This window comes from Callorhinchus milii, unplaced genomic scaffold, assembly GCF_018977255.1.
Source record: "Callorhinchus milii isolate IMCB2004 unplaced genomic scaffold, IMCB_Cmil_1.0 Scaffold14, whole genome shotgun sequence".
NCBI classification, from domain to species: Eukaryota; Metazoa; Chordata; class Chondrichthyes; order Chimaeriformes; family Callorhinchidae; genus Callorhinchus; species Callorhinchus milii.
The window spans coordinates 8,966,560-8,987,165 of record NW_024704755.1 but is presented as its reverse complement, the minus strand read 5'-3'; the positions used below and the strand labels follow the sequence as shown (position 1 = coordinate 8,987,165).

The 20,606-nt window shown below is 36.8% G+C and overlaps 1 protein-coding gene across 3 annotated transcripts in view; it reads left to right on the top strand.

The window, feature by feature from the left end:
• Positions 1-20,606, top strand: part of znf423 (zinc finger protein 423) — a 128,338-nt gene that overhangs the window by 92,181 nt on the left and 15,551 nt on the right. For all 3 annotated transcript variants that reach the window (XM_007889432.2, XM_007889430.2, XM_042340318.1), the window contains 2 exons: positions 17,258-17,389; positions 20,388-20,503. In XM_007889432.2, the coding sequence (XP_007887623.1) occupies positions 17,258-17,389; positions 20,388-20,503 (248 nt within the window). The remainder of the gene's footprint in view (positions 1-17,257; positions 17,390-20,387; positions 20,504-20,606) is intronic.

The following is a 20,606-nucleotide window of genomic DNA, read 5'->3' as shown; positions in this document are numbered from 1 at the left end:
GGTACATTTTGCAAATCATTTTGCTGTGATATATCAATCATATGCGCTTATAATTTGGAAACGGATCACATTCTAATGTAGGTATAGATTATAAAAATCTGGAAGACAAAATACCAAACTCCATTCCCCATTCACTGTCTCAGACTACATAGAGATGTAGAATTGTGTCTGTATTCTTAAAGAATATGAAACAGAGGCTTTTCAAGAACTGTTTTGTAACCGAGACCAGAAACTACAAGATTATAAAGCCTTTATCCAAGGTTATAAAATGTAGAAAACAAAATAATTACTTCAGCAATTCTAGCCCAGTCACATAGTCAAAATTTAATACAAACCATGTATACAAGTTGCAACAAATGCACTTTCAGAAGGACAAATGTTTTTCCAATATGGAAGTAACAACTATTGTTTCAAAGCACCACATGCCAACATTTGGATCAATATTGAAGCCACTGCAGTGCTGACAAATGTGTGTGCTGTGGCTATAATTCAGTCCCATATATATATATATATGTGTAGATATATTTACATAAAAATGGCTTAGTTTGTAATTCTTTACATTTGAAACATATCTGGAATTGCAGGGTTGCATAGAAGTAAGGTGTAAACCTTAAAATTAAAGTGTGGGTTCTATATTGTGTTTCTGTTTAACTGCAATGATCAGAATTTTTGCTTGCTGGTTTCGATGTAAAGTAATTAAAATGTTAATATTTTTATTCGCATTGATATAAGTTTCCGATAGGAACCTATGGCAGCAGTTTTCATGATGATATGTGTAATGTTCAGACAGTTGTTAAATCCTAATTCAGCTGCACTTCCTCATGGTTAGCTTGTCAAAGATACATGCCCGGACCATTCCTGGGGAACTCTCGAATGCTTATGGTTTTCGATAATTTCCCCAAATTCTTTGATGGCCTCGACTTGTTTTATCAGCTGGTGAGCTTCCTTGAAATCGTACGGATGAGGATGATTGTTTGCAGAGGTAAACTTGTGCAAGTCCAGCAGAACTCTGGTTATCTCTGTTTTTCATCTCCAGAGCACTTTGCAACTTATTGCCACAGAAGCTGCAAAATGTCTTTTGGGAACCCTTCCATGGTACACTTTTTAATGTTTAATGGGTTTCCATCACTTCTCCTCAGTTTGCTTAGTTTTTTTAGTGCAGTGAAGCTTGCATAGGGTTTCTTCCCACCACCCTCTGTATAACATGCCTCCAACCTTGCTCTCTTTTTAAGAAAAATAATGGTCAAGCTATTCAATGCTCTCACAATCAGTGGCACCCCCTCACCCCCCATCCTGTTCAAAATTAGTTTTGTGGACCTTTTTATTAATCGTCATGGTGAAGGAGCCTATTGATCAGAATGGAACATTTCTTCACTTTTGAGTATGCAGTGTCAGCATTAAATATTCAGTTAGGCAAAGCAATGCATCTCTACTGTGTCCCAACAATATGCCTTTAAATATACCCTCGCAAGGATTCTGTGCAGTATTTTTTCCACCTTCGCCAGCTATCTTTACAGCTTCTACGACTGAGACTGACGATATGTGGCAAATTGTTTTTAGTTTTGTGCTCTGGGCCTATAATCACTTACAAACTGGCCAATATCATTTCACTTAGGATCCCCACAGCAGATGAAACAGTTATTCCATCAGTTCTGAGCTGCATTTGAACCTGGATTCCTGAGATGAATCGACACTGCACTAATCCACAGTGCCACCCAGTTCTCCACCAATTGTTGTTTACTGCTGATTTTTTTTCCACAAATTGAAATGAAGGCAGGAAATGCCTTTTTACTTCTAATAAAAATAACAGATGGTCAGGGACGGACTGCAAATGTGTGTGTGGTCTCTTGTTTTGGCTGCACTATTTCGGCACATATTTGCCCCCAAACCACTCAGGACAGCACATACTTCTGCAGTTCATCCTTGACCATCAATTAATGTAATACCCAAGTTTATAGTCAGATCACATTCAGCTCATCTGAAAATCAGCATTTATGAAAATACTTATTTTTAAATTGGATCTTCATTTGCTTTGATAGTTTCCAAAACCGGCTTTCCTGCAAACCATGGACGCATGTAATTTTTGTTTGCTGTTTTGATATATTTTTAAACATGTGATGTACATAAAGGGTTACAAAAGTTAAGCCCCAAAGTGCAGACCATTTTCAGCTAGCTTACAGCAGCTGTGGAGTCGTGCTGATAGATTAAAAGCAGCTCCCAGCCCCTGAATGAAGTACATTAGAGCTCCTGCAGGGCTGAGCTAGGGAGAGGCCTTCACAGCTGTCGTTTAGGCCATGCTTCAAACTACAGGCTAAAAAAAGATATTCAAAAAAGTCACAGAAAAGTAGTTTATGTTTCAAAATCACTCCGTTATGAAAATGCTTGCAAAGTAGGTTCTGTTTTGCAACATAGCAAAACCAAAGTGTACTCTCCACTTGTCTGCTGTATTTTGTTGACAAAGGAAAGTGTGTACAAAACTCATTTAAAACAGATACCTGGATATGATAAAATAGGACATGAATATGATAAAATAGGACATGAACAAGGAATTGTGTAAAATTGCCCTTAGGTTTAAAGGTAAAACTAATCCATTCACATACTTGCTGGTCATAATTTATATAATGACTATATGAACCAATAAAAGCATACTGAATAGTAAGAATATATACTCTTTTGTAGACCAGTGCAGTTATAATGTACACAGGCATTATAGCATCAACAATTTGGATAAACAAAAGTTTTAAAGAGACCATCGTTTATTGGTAGTTGTAAATGACATGAAACAGGAAGGCAACACAACCAGCAGCTAAAGTGTTTTAATGTGTGTCCCAGCATTTTTTTNAAGAACTTATACACAGACACAGCAGATGTTTTTAATACTTGTATTAAATTAAAAAAAGAAAAGACAAAGTTAAAATGCAAAATGCACCAATGGAGCCAGCAAATTCAGTGCATCTGAAGACTTCTTTTTGTTGACTTCTTTTCAACTGAATATAACTTTCTGTACATCATGAAACCCATTTGGTGTTCTGATTATTCTACTGATTGAAATAGGACAACAATCTGTGAAAAGGATAACAAGCTAGATTAACACTAGAGCATAGTGGGGCCTGTTTGTCCCTGCAGTGCTCTCCTGCTGTGAGTGGACCTTAAGCACAGACCTCAGTGTACATTTTCTGCACATAGTGTGTTCCAATAGTAATGTTTTCAATGGGTTGTTATGCCTCTATCGAGTCTCCCTAAAATTCAAAACACAATCAATATATTAATGTGCCCAAAGTCGTTGACGTAAAAAGCGATATTAATATTAATTTCTGAGAATTACTCACAATCAGACAGATGCTATTGTGGTTGTTCACAAGTAGTATTACAAATGCAATTTGCAACTTGCCCTTTACCTTTTCATTTTTATATTCCTTTTCATTTGTATCACTTTCACCAAAAATTATCTGCAAATATTCTTTGTAAATTTCCAAACCACATATTGCAAAATGAGGGGCCATTTAATTTTCAGTAATCTACAATTATATTTTTGATGCAGCAACATTCCAGTGGGTTAAGGATTGAGTTTAACACCAGCAAGACTTTAAACTTGGGTCCATGGAAACTCTCGTCTCTGTGGACTGATGGTTTCTGTCGTTTTTAGCTAATGGACGATGATGCTTTTCTTCCATTTCTTCAGATTTAAAACACCACAAATGTTTGCAGTTCATAAATTTGAAAGCACTGTTATGCTGCAAAAGCACTATTACACAAATAAAGCTTCTCAAACATTAGATTATACTTACTGGAATGCTACTTCTTACCTACATCTAAAATCACAATTTAAACTAAAACAAAAATATTGTAATAGCATTAACATCTTCCCTATTGTAAACACATTGCGGGCATTTAAATCAAATGATTAGAATGAATGGTAATCAATTTGATATTGTTCTGTTGTTTCATCTTTCTGTTCATTTCCTTTGCCCACTCCAATATTTTTTTTNAAAAATGATGTTATTGGGAGAAACGCTAAAAGGAAGGAAGTGCTGAGCTTAATTGTACAAGGGAATGAATTGAAGGGCACCATCTACACGGAAAACCTTTTTCACCAACCTTTTCTGTGTTTAACAAATGGAATGTTGTGACATGTAGTGAGGAGTGTTTCAAAAGAAATTTTCTCTTTCTGCCCCATGATGTGAATTGTATAAATTATAGGTATCCAGTCACTGAAATTCATTGTTTTGAGCAAAAGACCTTGCGATTCAGTTCTGATCAAATTGTGTAAAACTCATCAAAGATTTTTTTCTATTTCCTAATTCACAAGATTACAACAGAAGTTTTGATGATAAAGGTGATCAAAATGTTCCAGTTGATTTGATGTCATTCCAAAATACGAAACCTCTTGTCTACAAAATCTTTTTTTCCATCTCCTAGTCCTAACACCCTTTCTGGAAACCAATTCCAGCTATTGATTACCCTCTGAAAAGAAATACTTCCTCGTGTCTCAGCTAAAATTGCCCTGAACCCAGATCCTCTTCTCACAACCGTCGTAATATCTGAAGATATTGTTCTGGGCTTTACTTTTTCTGTTTGATTTCACATCTCATATGCATCTCTTTTTGAGGCCAAAGGGGCCTCAAGGTTAATTTAGTTATTTGTCATTAGCTCATACCTCTAACTCTAGGGATCAGCCTCGGTGATCTCCTCCTTGCTGCCTTCAAAGTGCTAAATATGTTTCAACGTCATGAATTTGAAAGCACTCTTTTGTTGTTTTTGTTTAGATTATCACAGGTGCCTCCACAGGAAATATGGCACACTTTATCTTTCTCTACATTTGAGTATATTTTGTAACAGAGTGTTCTGTCCTTGAGGGCTGGCTAATGTTAGAATTGCAAAGTCTTCTTTCTTTTCTGTTCCTATTTTTCCCTTGAGTTTTTATTCTGTTTTCTCTTTTGCATCTTTGCTGTTTTCCCAATGTCAGCTGTGCATGTCACTCACCTGACATGACAGTTCTGTAGTAGCCTGAACGGATAATGCCTGTGCTGACATTGAGTTTTCTTGAAGGGAAAGCAGCATTTTACAGAACAAATTGTCAAATGGCCTGCAGCAGCTCCGATGCCCACTCTGGTTGGTGTAAAATGGCAGGGCAACAAAGCAAGACTCAGAACAATTTTGTAAATGACAGGGAATGTAACGTGCAGGCAAGGTAGAAAGTCCAAGAGTTTGAAAAGATCAAGTACATATTGAAGTTAATCATGAATATATATCATCAAAAATATATTCACTGTGATTTGAAAAGTAATTATGGTTAGTTGTTCTCCCTTTACATCTTATTGTATTTTAAAATATCTTAAAAGCTTTAATAGCATAATATTTAAAAGTGCAGCAATTTAGGGGGTGTGGTAACTCACCCATTTAATTTTCCTCTCTTCCAAGTTCCCTCCTATCTGAGCCATATTTCTGTATGGATTGTATTCATGTCTAAACACCCTTGTACAAAGACTGGGCCACTTTCATTTGCTTCCTGTTGAGTAGCTTGAATAACATTAGCAAAGCTTGGTAGCAAGTAAACACCATAGAAGTTCCAAAGCCTGAGCAGAGGTGGTAGTGGGGGAGAGAGGAGGAGGAAGAGAAGGAAAGTATACATATAACTTAAAAAACACTCTTGTTTAAAATGTGCAAATACTCTTATCAATTAGCCTATCCAAGTTAAAAAGATATAATGCCATATGGCGTGGTGGTTGCTGTTTAGCAGTGATACGCATTATATGGCCTGGGTCCATTTCCTGTGGGCAAGTGCCTGGCCTTCTCTTGACAACTGCCCATAATGGGATGATGAAATTGTGAACTTGCTGTGTGAGGAACACAGGTGCATCATGCCTTCACCCCATGGCACAGAGCGTTGCAGAATTACTCAGTGTGGCCCTCGAGCAAGGCATTTGTTGGGATTTTGGTTTTTGACAAAATTAGCTGCACAATGTAGAGGGTGCAGGAGTTGCTTGGTGGGACCACTCTGTGTGCCTTTGAAAGAGGCAAATGTTCCCCAAAACTGTCTCTGCAAGATTTATTGCACAGAATAAGTGGAAAAAGACCATTGAATGCTTAGGGGAAGAAATTCCACCTGGGTCTAGATTCACTCTAATGTAGCATTTTAGAACATCCAAAATTTTGACAAATCATTTGAATTTAATCGTAGCTTTGGTTAGTGTTCTATAGACCCAGGCAGAATGTTTGCCTACTTCTTCAATATAGCCTAATTTTGAAGCTGGATTTCTTTAAGTTATTTCAATAACTGTAGAAAACTGACTAATGCTGTGATAGAGGTTCAGAGGTTTGATGATATCATAAATGGCGATAATAAAACAGTCGATTTATAAAAGTCTCAAATCTCCAAGATTGTATTAGAATGTAATGCATTCCTGTCTAAGTTTTATCTTGATATGGTATGCAGGGTTTTTGTGTGTGCTTTCAGTTAGCTTTCTCATTCTAATAATAATAATCCTTGCATTTGATATAGCGCTTTTCACGTCGGAGGACGTCCCAAAGCGCTTCACAGAACACACTGTAAAGTGAATTGACTGTATATTTGTGGGCGAACGCGGCAGCACAGCAATGTCCGTCCCACAAACAGTCGTAGATTGAAAATGACCAATTTATTATTGTTTTGTTTTGGAGGGATTATTCTAGATTTGTTTTGGATTTCCCATTCACTATTTGTTGTCTCCCTTTAATTATTTCCCCCCTGTTACAGGCACTCACTGCAGGGACATTTGTCCCTACAGCAAAAGCAAGCGAGAGTTCACAGAAAAATATCCTTTCATGTGACTCTTTTACTGCAAATAAAGGCCTGTGTTTTGCCAGGATATCCACAATTTTTCATGCTTTTATACTGTGATCAGACTTAACTGTCTTTAGGCTATATTTTGAGTGTTACTCAGGAATGTTGATTGAATTTTGAATGCAATATAAAAAATTAGACTAGTAATCGAGTAATTCAGCCATTTCAACAAGTAGCATGCCTTTTTAAATCACATTTTCAGGTATTCTAATTCTCTGTAATGTTCAACCAAGAGAATAAGAACGACAGAGAAGTAGCTTGTAATTCAAGTTGTCAAGTGCTATTCTTCAGCCACTCTGTACAAATGAGCGACACTACCATCTCTTGCTCCCCTTCCTTCTGGGGAAATGATTTGCCTTTTCTCTGTGCGTCGTCACACAGCTCAAGCTTTGAACCCACCTCATGGGGCTTCTGAGGCGCAAGCCTCAGTCCTAGAACTCGGTGGCGCAGTGTGTTAATGCACTAACCTGCTGGGCCACTGGGCCATAGTGATTTGTCATTTTTTATTTCACTGTGGTGAATTACCACATCAGTGGGCAGTGAAATTATCTTTTGCACCCATGGGGAAGGAAAAATTGGGCTAAATGATTTATTTTCTAGTTCCTGTCCCATAAATAGGTGCATGTGTTGCCAAATTATTTCTGCTGCTGCTGGTGCTGAAAAAAATTAGCAACACTTAGTTTTTTTTGAGAAATAACTGAAATGTCTTAAATCAGTTCAAATAATCTGATCATCTAATGGTTGGAATCTATTTTGCTCTGCTCTTTCATTTCTTTACATCATACGGTACAGAAATGAAACCTTTATTTTCCATCTTGACATTTTTTTTAAAAAGCTATTGGTGGTTTTAAAATATTGTTTCTTGTATTTCAGAATGCTTTGGAAATGAGATTATGTTGAAGAGTTGAAGGTTTATTACATATTTTCTCTCTTTTTGGTGAATTTTAATGTTGTTTTGATAAAATCAATCGTACGAGACAAAAGCTAGTCACACTTGTGTTTCTTACCATAACAGCTTATGTTTTCATTAATGTTCTTTGATTCTTTCACGAATAGTACTGCATTGCAATTTTGTTCAAGATTCAAGAATGTTCATGATGTTTGAATAACCTAATAAGAAAGCATTGTACAATTTGCATGTGACTAGTCTGTCGTTATATTTTATATATTTTATAAATTGTAGGCAACACAGCTAGACTAACTTAAATAGAATTAATCTGCTTACTTTTAGTGTAATATTTACAAAAAGCAATCCTCACAGAAAGATGACTGAACAATGTACAATTTTTTTAAATTACGAGAATTGCTATTGTTCCTTTGGACATTTGTAATTGTAATTAGCAGTGATCATACTATAAACGATACAATTTTATTTTATACAGAGCAATTTATTTTCATACAAAGTACACATTTTCTTCCCACTAATAGTGGTGCTAAAGTGGTGAAGGAAGCCCAATGCACGAATACAATATGCTATTGTGAATTTATATTTAAGGAAAATCAAACTAACCGTCAGGCAAGAAGCATTTGGGATTTCAGTGAAGCAGTATGAGCAATGATTTTCATGAAGCCATTGTTCTTTTTCTACACAGTTTGCGCACTGCAATACAACTGAGAGATTTTAGCAGTTAGAACATACATGAAAGCAGACAAGCTCTACTTTTATAAAGTCCCCAGCTGTATTGGGCAAAACCTCAGGGCTGCATGGTGGTGCCAGAGCAGCATTCTGATTCCTCATCACCTCCATACATATCATAGCAGGAAGGCTGCACCATTAGAAGATTGACAGTAAGCCTTTTGATTTCACAAGGAAGCATGCGTCTAGCTGAGTGAGGGAAGGGAATATAGCCTGGACTGGACTCCAGACTGTGGTGAGCTTGAATTCCCAACTCAGCCACAATGATTGCAGTGGATAGGATTCATGTGTAGGGACTATACTGCAGGCATTTTGACTTCAGCATTTCTAGACAGTTTTGTAAACTTTATCTGAAATCGTACTTGGCAAAGTCAGGCTTCTATTGTATATCATGCAGTCTTCGGTTGTTTATCGTTTTTTTGTGTTTGCTTGCTAAAGCATATGACCAGAAAGCCAGCAGTGTATTCAAGCCGTCTGGTCCTGTAGTTTTCAAGTACCAGGGGCTCATTTGTATGCAGAGGGGATTAGCTAGAATTTACTGTATATTCACCCTGGGGAGTTGTGAACTCCCCAGGAATATGGGCTGCTGAAACATTGCAGTTGGTAAGATTAGAACAACCCCTTATGCTACACACAGAGCCATGGTCACTCAGTAGGCCTCAGACATTAAGATCATTTTCATTTACAACCTTTTTGATCATCCAACCTCAAAGAAAACCTCTGCTTTTATGACTCCTCATGCCAGAATTACCCAATTACTGTTTGCAAGGGGGAAATCTGAAAGCACTTATAACTAGTAAGCAGGGCACATGATCTGTGTGTATGGATTTTTTCTGCCTTCCCCAACCAATATTTTTACAGCTGTTGACATATATTGAGTTACATGTGGCTGAACCACATCCCTGTGGTATATTCTCAAAGATCTGTTCACCATTAAATGCGTTAGTTTGAAGTAAATGACTCCAACTTCAAGAAGGAGCCATACTGTAGTATAGATGTTGCCATAAATACAAAAGCTCAGACATTTTAATTTTGAGTTTTTAGAAATTGGGTGTGATTATACACAGCGAAAAACATTGAGCATTCACAACAGAATCCATTTACGTACAAGCTGCTGCCCTCTCTTGTGGGTTTATTTGCAACTACATGCGGCTAATACTCAATATGTCCTAGCCTCCAGTCATTAGACTATCATTTTGGGGGCTGTGGTTCAATAAGTCTAGTCTATATACAGCTAAGGTTGTTGAATGTTCCCACTGCAACTGGGCTCATGGGATTAGGCTTGAAGATTTTCATAAATTTACACTAAAAGAATACAGCTGTTTTAAAGCAACATTAATAAGACAAATTTAACAGCAGATACAGATCACTAAACTGCATAGGGTGTCTTTGGAGAAAAGAAGTTCAATTAAGATCGTCACATATTTCAAACTGTAATGTGTGGTGTTAAATATTTTATGGGTGCTGTTGCTTTATTTTTGAGTTGGAAAGTGGTAGGGCAGCTTGATGCAGTAAGATGTACCAAGATGTTGCTGGTAAGTTGTGGATTTATGTTATTTTTTTGTTCCGTTACCGATTAAGTCCCGAGGGTGAATTGCAGAGAAAAGAAAAAGCTGCACAGATTGCAACTAGCCCAGGGAATGGGTTACCTCCAATCTCTTTGCCTTAACTGGGAATGATGTGGTGTCCATAAAAGAGGGGGAGAGGAAAGAGTTATAATAATAATAATAATATAATTATTATTATAGTAAAGTGGAAAAAGTTAATAACAACAACAACAACAAGATTCCATTTATTGAGCGCCTTTCACGTCGGGAGGACGTCCCAAGGCGCTGGACAGTTGGGTCAGGACCCGAGCATTGGGGGGAAATGGTCAGGGTGAGGGGAGGGGAAGGGAGGGAGCGAGGAGGGGGTAGAGAGTCGAGAGGGGAGCTGAAGGCACGGTCAAAGAGAATATATAAGTCTACTTTTATACTTCTGTGTTCCTGTCTGCCTCAATTAAAAATGAAATGCTATATTCCTTCGTTAATTTAGAAAAGAAGAATGCAATGGTGTTTCATGTTTTGAGATACTTGCTGGACATTTGTGGCTTGAAGGAGCATTTCTGTAGTGAAAAGAAAAATAGAATTTATTTTTGTGTAACAATGGAACAAACATTTAATGCAAGAACTTGAATTCTATGTTCTAATATTGAACATTAGTAACAATAACAAAAATTACCCCCTCCCCTTTTACTGCAACACTGATTTACACTTCTTTCTTATTTACACTAGCATGGTTCCTAAGAGAATATTTCCAAATTGTCCCCAAAATAACACCAACTCATACAGCTGATATCTAATTTCTACTTATTTTTGTGCCCTCTCAAAGGTAGGAATATCCTTCCTATATTATTTTTCATATGAGAGACTTAGATGCAGGAACAAGGCTATAGGTAGGACTCGTTTTAAAGTTGAAGAGAGAGGGATAGAGTACAAGTGTACAGTTCTTCAAAAAAGATCTGGCCGCCACCTTGTGCACCAACAATGAGGTCTGATTTTCAAGGTTTCTGAAATATCAATATCCTACACATTCTCCCAATCCCCTGGGACTTCATTCATTACCGACTCATTGGAACCAATTTCATTACCGACTTCCTTAAGATTGCAGCCAAAGGAGGAGGAAGTTTAAACACACATCCTGGTGCATGCAGAGTTCGATAAATTCTTTGCAAATTAGACCCCAATATAACCTCATTTGATCTGTACTTCATCTCTTTGTTTATGCAACTTGGCAGTTTGCTTTTTTGTTGTAGCCAATGATTGGGATGATAGTTTGATTATCCACAATAAGCCCTAGAAATATTCTACAGCCCATAGAATAACTGTAATGAATACTTTTCTTTTGTTTTATTTGCTTCCATTCAAATTTTAGACTTTTCCACATTGCTCGGGTACCAAGAACTTCCAAGTTCATGAAATAGCTTTTATGATGTGAGTCATCTAACTTCCAAAGGTATTACAGTTAAGATCTCCTGTTTGAGTCAATTGTGCCTCAAAAAAATAAACCATTTCTTCAGCATTACTCTTAAAACCATTTGCCTAAAAGACTGCTTCAATATTTTTTATGAAGAGAGAACATTACCATTGCACGGGAACAAACAGTAATCATTTGGCTGAGGCACTTTGTAGGAAGTATCATTTTTATCTCATGACTGGGGTAAATGATGTATTCAGCAGCTTCTTAACAAACTGTTACCAAAAGAAAAGGTATGATAGGCCTCCTGTTGCCTTCTGGCTGGCTAGATATTGGTCTGTGAATGCTGGGATCTCTAGTCTTGCAAATGTGCAAAATTGTGAATCCCAAGTCAGCAAAGTCTTTTTTTTAAAAAGGCCTCCAAAGGATATAACTATTTTAATGTTTTATTTTTTGTCTTTCATTAATCATTCACGTTTTATCAAACTTTATGGCTGATGATGTAGCTTTTCTCTTTCAGGCTCTTAGCCATTCGTGTTTAATTGTAATTCTTACTTTAATTTGGCAAACCCACAGCTTTTAAACAGATGAGAACTGCTTCTCATAACCACAAACTGTATTAAGCCCTCTATTTACTTACAGTTGTCACCCCTAAAATCAAATCAAATATTATTAAAATCTATCTTTTATTTTAAAAAAGTGATTTAAAGAAAATTGAAGTGAGTATTTGCAAAATATTTTTGGTTCAACTCCCAAAAGGGAATGTAATTTGTACTGATCTGACTTGAGCACAGTTGTTTTTTTTTGCTGTGAGGTTTTAGATTTGTGTCTTTTCTGATGAATTCTCATCCCTGATTTAAAATGAATGCAAAATCATGCAATAGTAGTAGGTGATTTAAATGTGGTAATGGAAGACCATTTCAATAAGTCTCATTTTAAAATATGTGCCTTCTGATTGATCTCATACAGCAAGCTTCATTTTGGGTATAAGAATGGATATTTTTGCAGTATTCAGTGAGTCGGAATTTAAACACCAACTTCCCACCCCCAACTCCGATAATAGAATACCTGTTTTTGTTGTTTTTCTCTCTCTCTCTTCTTTGCTGCCCAACTAAATTATTTAGTGAATTCAAACGCAAAATATATGAACTGATTTCATTGTTTGAATTTTTACACTTTAAAAAATCAACTTAATTTGAGAAATATTTCTATTATTTTTACAGCACTGTTTGAATTCAATTTCTAATCCGTCAATGTGTAGAAAGGTTTAATTATTGCATTTGATATAGCACCTTATCACATTGAGATGTCACATAGTGCTTCCCAGGTTTTTTGAAAGTGTGGTGTATATGTATTTGTTGGCAAACCAGCAGCCGATTTGTACAAAGCACTGTCCCTTTAACAGTCATGAAGTGAATGAGTCGTTTTAAAATAATTGTGGAAATAATACCTCCATCTATGAAAATAGTATCCTTGCAGTTTTTATGGTGCTTTTTTGTGGTAAGTCACTAAAAGTTTGGTGGTAATTTGCTGCCAAATGTTCAGTATAAATCGGGCTTGAGCCAGAACGAATCACATTGGAGCTCAGCCCCTGATCCCACCTGGAGGAGGTGATAGCTCGGATTAATTTGTCAAACACCAGTTTTAGATATAAAATGCGTAACTGTACATGATAGCCAAAGTCAACATCATTCTTTTGCCCACTCTTAGATCCAGTGTTTCAAAATGAATACAGGTATTCCTAAAACCTTTGCATCCAACTCTAGGTTGTGAATTTCTGATCATTTCTATATTGATTTCTGATTTTTATGTGTAAAAAAAATAATGAATACAGTATATAGGTCCTGGTATGTCAGCCAACTTGGTGCTTATCATACTGATTTAACAGACTTACAGTAAATCTCATTTTAATTTGAGAGGTTTTAGAGGACTTGAGAATTACCTCAGTGTGTTTATTACTGTGTGATTTATATAGAGTTGTATAACATTAATAAACAAGTACCACAGGACGAGAACATGATTATTAAAAAGGAAATGTTCATTCGCTCCCAAGTACAGAAACCACAAAATAATAGAGGAATGGAATGACTGTTACAAAGCTATTATCCGATAGCAAGTGGACTATTACTGTAGTTTCTTTGTTAGTACAGTGTGTGGCTGCCTGGTCATAAGTAGCAAGGTCACCCCTGCTGCTCTGGGTGTCGGCTTTGTGCCTGCGTTGGCGGTATTTCCTTCTCTTTCTCCCTGGCACTATCTTTCTTTCTCTTTCTCTCCTGAGGTGCAGATGGCCACATTTGCAGGTTAACTGGAACAGCTGGAGGCGCATTATTAGTTCCCTGCTGCGAACTCATATTTGCTTAGATTTTTTCTAACAGCACAGTAATTTATGACTTTTAGCCATTGATATAGCTTGTACCCTTGTTTTGAACATACTGATCTGCTTTCAAAATTCATTAGCATTTGTTTAACATAGAAATGGGGGGATGTGATTGTTATTTTAATCAATTAATCAATAATTATTGTTCATAGGACTATATAGTTGCTTTGAAATGTAAACAACATGAAATGTAGCAGACATTGTTCCCTAAGGGGATTCTAGACAATATTTATACTAGTGCATTCATCTGTGGTGACAGTTTCTGAGGAGTGCAATAGTAGATCATAACTGCCACGAGTGAGAAGTCAGCAGACTGTTTATTCCACTTCATTTAATGTTTAGAAGCAAAATAAATAAATACCTTTATTATAAATTCTGTCGATTCTAAAAGATTATATATGTATATGCTCCAGCAGTAACTTTGTGCGGGCGAGGGGATTAATTCTTTGTTTTCTCGGAATTGGAAAATGTAAAGCTTTTATGGTTTTAATGCAATGCCAACAACACTGACTCCCTTAAGTACACTTTGCATATAAATTAACCAAATATTTATTCTCTGCATTATTGCATGGTTGATGCAGGAAATCAGTGAATCACCATGCGTATTTGCATATATGCATATATGGATCGCTTGAAGTAGTATTTCTTTTTGTGTTAATGTTTGTATTACATTAGCTATTTTATTGATTGCATTCTTTAATATATAAAGAGGACAACCTATTTTTAAAATGATAGTTCCAATGATTAAATGCAGTATCCTGTCATACCTCTGAATGAAGAGGCCCTACAGGTGGTGGCATGTAGTACTACAGCACGATGGTATGCCAACCCACATTCACACGATCACAAGAATAGTTCAGATGAAGCAGGCCCTCAGCCGATTTGATCTCACCGTTCCAGAACACCCACCCTATAATACTCCCATCACAGCATTGAGCTGTTTTATTTAAATGAGTATCGTGTCCTTATCGCATCCACCCTTCCTAGTAAACTGTTCCAGTCATTAATTAATCTCTGAATAAAGACGTCTGTCCAAAATTTTCCTTTTGCAACCCTAAACCTGCCCTTTCCTTCAGCTGTCTTGGGACAGTACTGTTAGTTCACTTTCCCACTTAAAATATTGTATACCTAGATAAGGTCCTCTCTGATATGTCTCATTTCAAGACCGAATAACCCTAGCTTGTCTATTCTTTGCTCTTAGCTCAGTCCACTAATGGTGAGGATCATCCTCTTTGCTCTCTTTTATACTGTCTCAAGGGATGGGCAGCTTCCTTACTATGTGGCAACCAGAACTGGATGCAGTAACCTAGGCCTAACCGGAGCACTATATAGCTTGAGGATAACTTCTGGGGATCTCAACTCGAACGATTTGACCAACATCCTGCTTGCCTTGGTTATGCTTTTACATTGTTTTGACATAGTGAGCGATGAGTCAGCTAACACCCTTAGATCCCTCTCAGCTTCTCTCTTGGCAAGTTGTATCCCATCCATGGAGTATATGCAGTTCTTTACTTCCTATATGTAATATCTTGCATTTATCATTTTGAGTGCTGTAATGTGGTGGTATACAGGTTTGTTCGTTACCCCACTAAGTTCTGGTCTTTACATGGCTCTGGAACATGAAGACTTCTCTGAAACTTCCTGCATTTTCTCATCACCATAAATAATTCCCTGGTCAATAGAATTCACCACATTACAAATAATTAACCTCAAGTGACATCACTAAACTAGGTTAAGCAGGAATTCTTTTCTCTCGTATATAATCAGCCTATTAACCATCCAAGGAAAGTGGTCCTTAGAGCTCTGTGGGTGACGGTACTCATCCGGATATGCTTCTCCGAGGAGCTCTGCCATCCATTACCATTGTCTTCCTGTTTTTGATACACAAAAATGGGTCGATGGTTGATATTTTTGAAATGCAGCCATTCTTTTGGCTTTTGGTGGACTAAAGAAAGGGCCTTAAAGTGTTCTTAAAGTGCTCTAAAATGGATGGTGAGGGTCTGGATGTAGTTGAATTTTTAAAAAAAGACAGGGAATGGGGCAGAAAATGATGGGATGAATAGAATTAATGTTTTAGAATAATTTAAAGTGAATTTATGAAATCATTCAGACCAAGGAGATTTTAATTTCCCTGGATGGTGAGAATCTAAGGTTAAAACAAATGTGTGTCTCTTTTCAAACTTCATATTTAAAAAAAAGGGTAAGTAAGTGTGTTAATAAAAGCCAGGTAACATACCAAGGGTTAAAACAGCACTAGGTCAAAAAAGTTGATTTAGGTGTTCCCTTTCCTAGGAAGGGGAAGACATATTGTTTTGACATTATAAGCACAAATACCAATTGCCCGGATTATTAGTTATAATCATTGATCTTATTCATTATTGAGAAATCCTCTGGTACAAGTCTGCATGCGAAGACATTAAGGACAGGACAAGGCTTTTCCACATTATCTTATCAGCCTCTGATGTGTCCTGTGTATCTTAGATTGCAGCTTACCTTGTACATAAGGAATAATTACAAAGCTAGGTACTGCAAAGTTGCCACCGTTGCCTGGGACCATACGCTGTGTGAGTCGTCACCTTCAGGAGAGGTCAGAGAAAAAATCAGCAAAAAAAAGTGTATTTGTAATATTAGTTTCCTTTTAATCTGTTTCTTTGAACTGTTAATGCTGGTTGGTTCAGTGATGGAGTACACTGCTGTTTATGGAGCCTGACCCGTTCAGAAATGTATCTGATGTAACTCGTTGTAATTAAATGACAGTGCATCATTCATTTTCTGTTGCCTGTTTGAATTGTCTGTCTGCTAAAGAAACCAAACATTAACACATACTTGTTGTAAAACTGATGTGTGTAGCTTCAGCTTCACTGCTTCTAAAAGCACAGTAGGGAAGGTGTTAGGTCTATCCAATCAAAAACATCTGTGGTCAGTGCAACTAATCCTGGTTTGGTGACAGGCTGTTACCAAGAATCAGCAGGGTCCTAATCTGCTGTCATCAAATCTGATAGGATGTGATAAATCTGTCATCTCCAAATGCTCATCTTCAGCTGCCAAAAATATCCAGAAAACAGGAATTTTGTGAAACTGTACAACAGTTGGCGTTTTTAAAAGCTTGTGTTTTTTAAGACGAGGTCAGATAAAGATGTAAACCCACTTGTTTGATTTGTATTGTCAGTGTTTTCTTACGGTTTAATTGTTAGAACCTATTGCAGATTCCTGGTATGTTTTAAGTGTTTATCAGATAAAGATGGGTGTCTTTGACATATTGACTCTGGAGGACACAGTGCACACTTGCACATCTAAGCTGAATAGCCATAATGAAACTGAACTGAATATTAAACCATTATTATGCTTACAGTTCTTCCGTTACCACTCTCTTATCGTAACAGATCTAATTAGATTGAATCAGCACTATTTCAGTCACTTCTGTATTGTTCTTTAACTAACAGGTTGTATTTTTTCAACTTTACAGAGGAAGGCATCAATCATGAGTGCAAACTGTGTAACCAGATGTTTGATTCTCCTGCAAAGCTGCTGTGTCACTTGATTGAGCACAGCTTCGAAGGAATGGGAGGTACCTTTAAATGCCCAGTTTGTTTCACAGGTAAGACACATGCAGCGCATTTTTATTGTTGGAGGGTGTTTATTGGCTCTTTCCTTTTTTGTGCATAATACTGTAGCTTTCGAATTTGAACAATAGTTTTGGAATTAAAATGTAACTTGATGTTGACAGCCTTTTAAAAAGTGGGTGAATGTCACAGAATAATAATGACTAGCAATTCTGCAACATGAGAGCAGAAAGCAACATTTTCCCAGTAAAAGCATTGTAACTTTGCAGATTTATTATTTGCAATAACTTTTAAGATTATTAAAGCCAAATTGATTTCAATGCCTGTGTTAACTTGCTTGACTCCCAACATTTTCCTCAACAGTAAAAGTAGATAACACATTTGGGAAAAATGGCTAGTTTGCCTGAAAGGATAAGTATCTTGCAATTGAAGGGCAAAGTACATCAGTCACAATGAACGTTTAATACTGTGAATTCAGGAGAAGGAGGTCAGGGGCAGGAGGAAGAAGACACACATCTTATTACCTTCTATCAAGGAAATAATTATTTTACATTAACAGGATATGGATATGGGCTTTAGTGTTTTATGAGCTTCAACACATGGGGAGCTGTCCTGTATGACAAGGTCCACATGGAAAATGTTGTGCAGACGAGCAAGCAGGATTTGTGAAATGCCTTAATAGGTTTGCATAAGTGTATTTGACCCCCACTCGGCAAGAATTCAATCCACTGAACATGTTTCTGCAATCAAAATTGGTGCAGTAATTCAGTCATACGTGCAGCCGAATATCACTGGCGCTTGGATTCTTTGGATTTGCTTAGATTAGTTGCTGCAGAATAGAAGTCTTTACAGCTTTTTGGGGTTTTGCTAGCATAGGAATTGGAGCATATTAGACTCAAAATCCCACCTAGTCTTAACCTTAACGTCCAATTTTCTGAAAATTTTAGTGAGAAGAAATTCCATTTACATCTAGATTTACTCTTGTCAAGTAGCATTTTGGAGCATACAGAATCTGACAATTTCTTACATTGAGCCTTATTTTGAAGCCAGCAACAGTAAACAACTTCAAAGTTCTGGACATTTCTAAAATGCTAGAAAAATAGAATGAATCTGGACCCAGATGGAATTTCTCCCCAAGAAGATGGCGCAAATTTGTGGAATTTTCTCAAATTCAGTCATGATTTGCAAGGTGGTTCTTTGTAAGAACTGTGGAAAACCAGTTTCCAAATTCATACTGATATTATGGCTGATATTGAGTGTCGATTTGGCTAAGTTTAGGGCATAGCTTGCAGTCTTTACTGCATGACGGATTAACAGACACTTTGAATGTCATTCGCACTGGTCTCAGCCAGGTGGGTAACTGCTCTGTGAATTCCTGCACAGTATAATTTGGATTCTCTTAGCCAGGATGAAAGCTCTCCAGCCAGCACCTTGCATCTGATAGTGTTAAAACTAAATTGCTCATAATTAGAAGTTACAATAAAAGTCATTGTGCCTTCCAGTGGAATGGCCAAAGTCCTAAGTGTCCCTGAGGTAGAGGCAGCAATCACTGGCAATATTTCACTATCAACCTCAGTTCATATTCCCTTAATCTGGAATTGGATGCACTTTCATCTCCCAGCGTATCAACTGATGATACAGAACGCAAACCAACTACATAAGATGAAGCACACTAACGTACAGGGTAGATACCATAAATGGGATTCAATGCACACAATTAATTATTTTGCAAAATAAATACTTTCGCACTAAATATTATTTTTATTTATAATGATATTTTCATTATATTTTATCAAGTGAAAATTAATTGAACATTATATTCCTGCTTCACTTGTGGTTTGCAGCATTATACCTAGAGTGACCCATTTTACCCAGAGTCATATTGGTGGCACCATATTCTTATCCATTTGGAGCTAATTAAGGACTTTTAGTTTATCAGTAGCATATTATTTTATTTCTGTCATAACAATCAAACACACAATCTTGTGAGAAGAAGCTGTTGCTTTTATTGGTTTTCAAACTGCATGTTGTTGAAACGGTAACCTTCAGCAAGGTCTTAAATGACAAAGCTTTCAATTTTTTTTGCTTTTCAGTTGAAAAATCCCTGCATAAAATTTCTACCTCTCTTGTAATGTTCCACTAACTTGCCAAACTATGGGGCAGTTTTGTGCCGTGTGCCCATACACACTAGGAACTGGATAATGCTGCTCACACTGACTCGATGTGGGATTCTCACGATCATCTGCAACAGAAGACTTTTGTTCCCTCAATCTGGACCAGATTGTAATTCTGATTCCAGAGATAGAAAAACAGACGTTAACCCACAGCATTACACAGTTATATTTAACCCTCATATCGGTAGTCAGCCATCAGTTATATCTAAATATGACACATGCCGTTATTTTAGGACAATATTTCATGCTTACTTTAGTCAGATCAGCACAACATACATGAAAATGCATGGAAATTTATGTTAAGAATGGAGAGTGGTGATAATTACTCCCAAATGTTGTATTAGTGCCTGAAATGAATGCTAGATGTGTGATAACATTATCTATTATAGGATGATTTCTGCAAAGAGGTTACTACAGTGATGATTTCACAAGAAGATACCATCATTGTTTTTTATAGAATGTATACAAGTGTATAGACAGATGATGCTTTCCATGAATCTCTTGTTTTTGTGATGGTTTGAAATAACTTAGTTATAATTATTCGACGAAGGCATTTCAGACGTCCAATAATTATCATCATGTTGCAAACCACAGCACCCAGTTGAGTATGCAGATTACAAAGAGCTACAGTATTCAGCACTGTTATAAATAAATGAAGCATCAGTCTTGAAATGTTAAATTATTAATCTCGTCTACATAGTGGATTAAATTTAGTGAAACAAAAAAATGATTTATTGATAAATATCACAAGATCTGTGGGGGATTTGGCTCAATGTGCTGGTAATAATAGATGTGCAGACAAGAATGGCAGCCAACTTTTGCAGCAAATGCACCTCTGATCATGTCCAATTATTTTCAGTCTTTGTACAGGCAAACAAACTGCAGCAGCATATCTTCGCAGTGCATGGGCAGGAAGATAAGATTTACGACTGTTCGCAGTGCCCACAAAAGTTCTTTTTTCAAACTGAACTTCAGGTATGTTCCCAATTATCTTGTGTTCTATTGTGAAGTGGTTAACCAAGGCACAAAGTGAAAGAACCACATGCATATTTTACATAGTTGTACTTACTTTAATAAC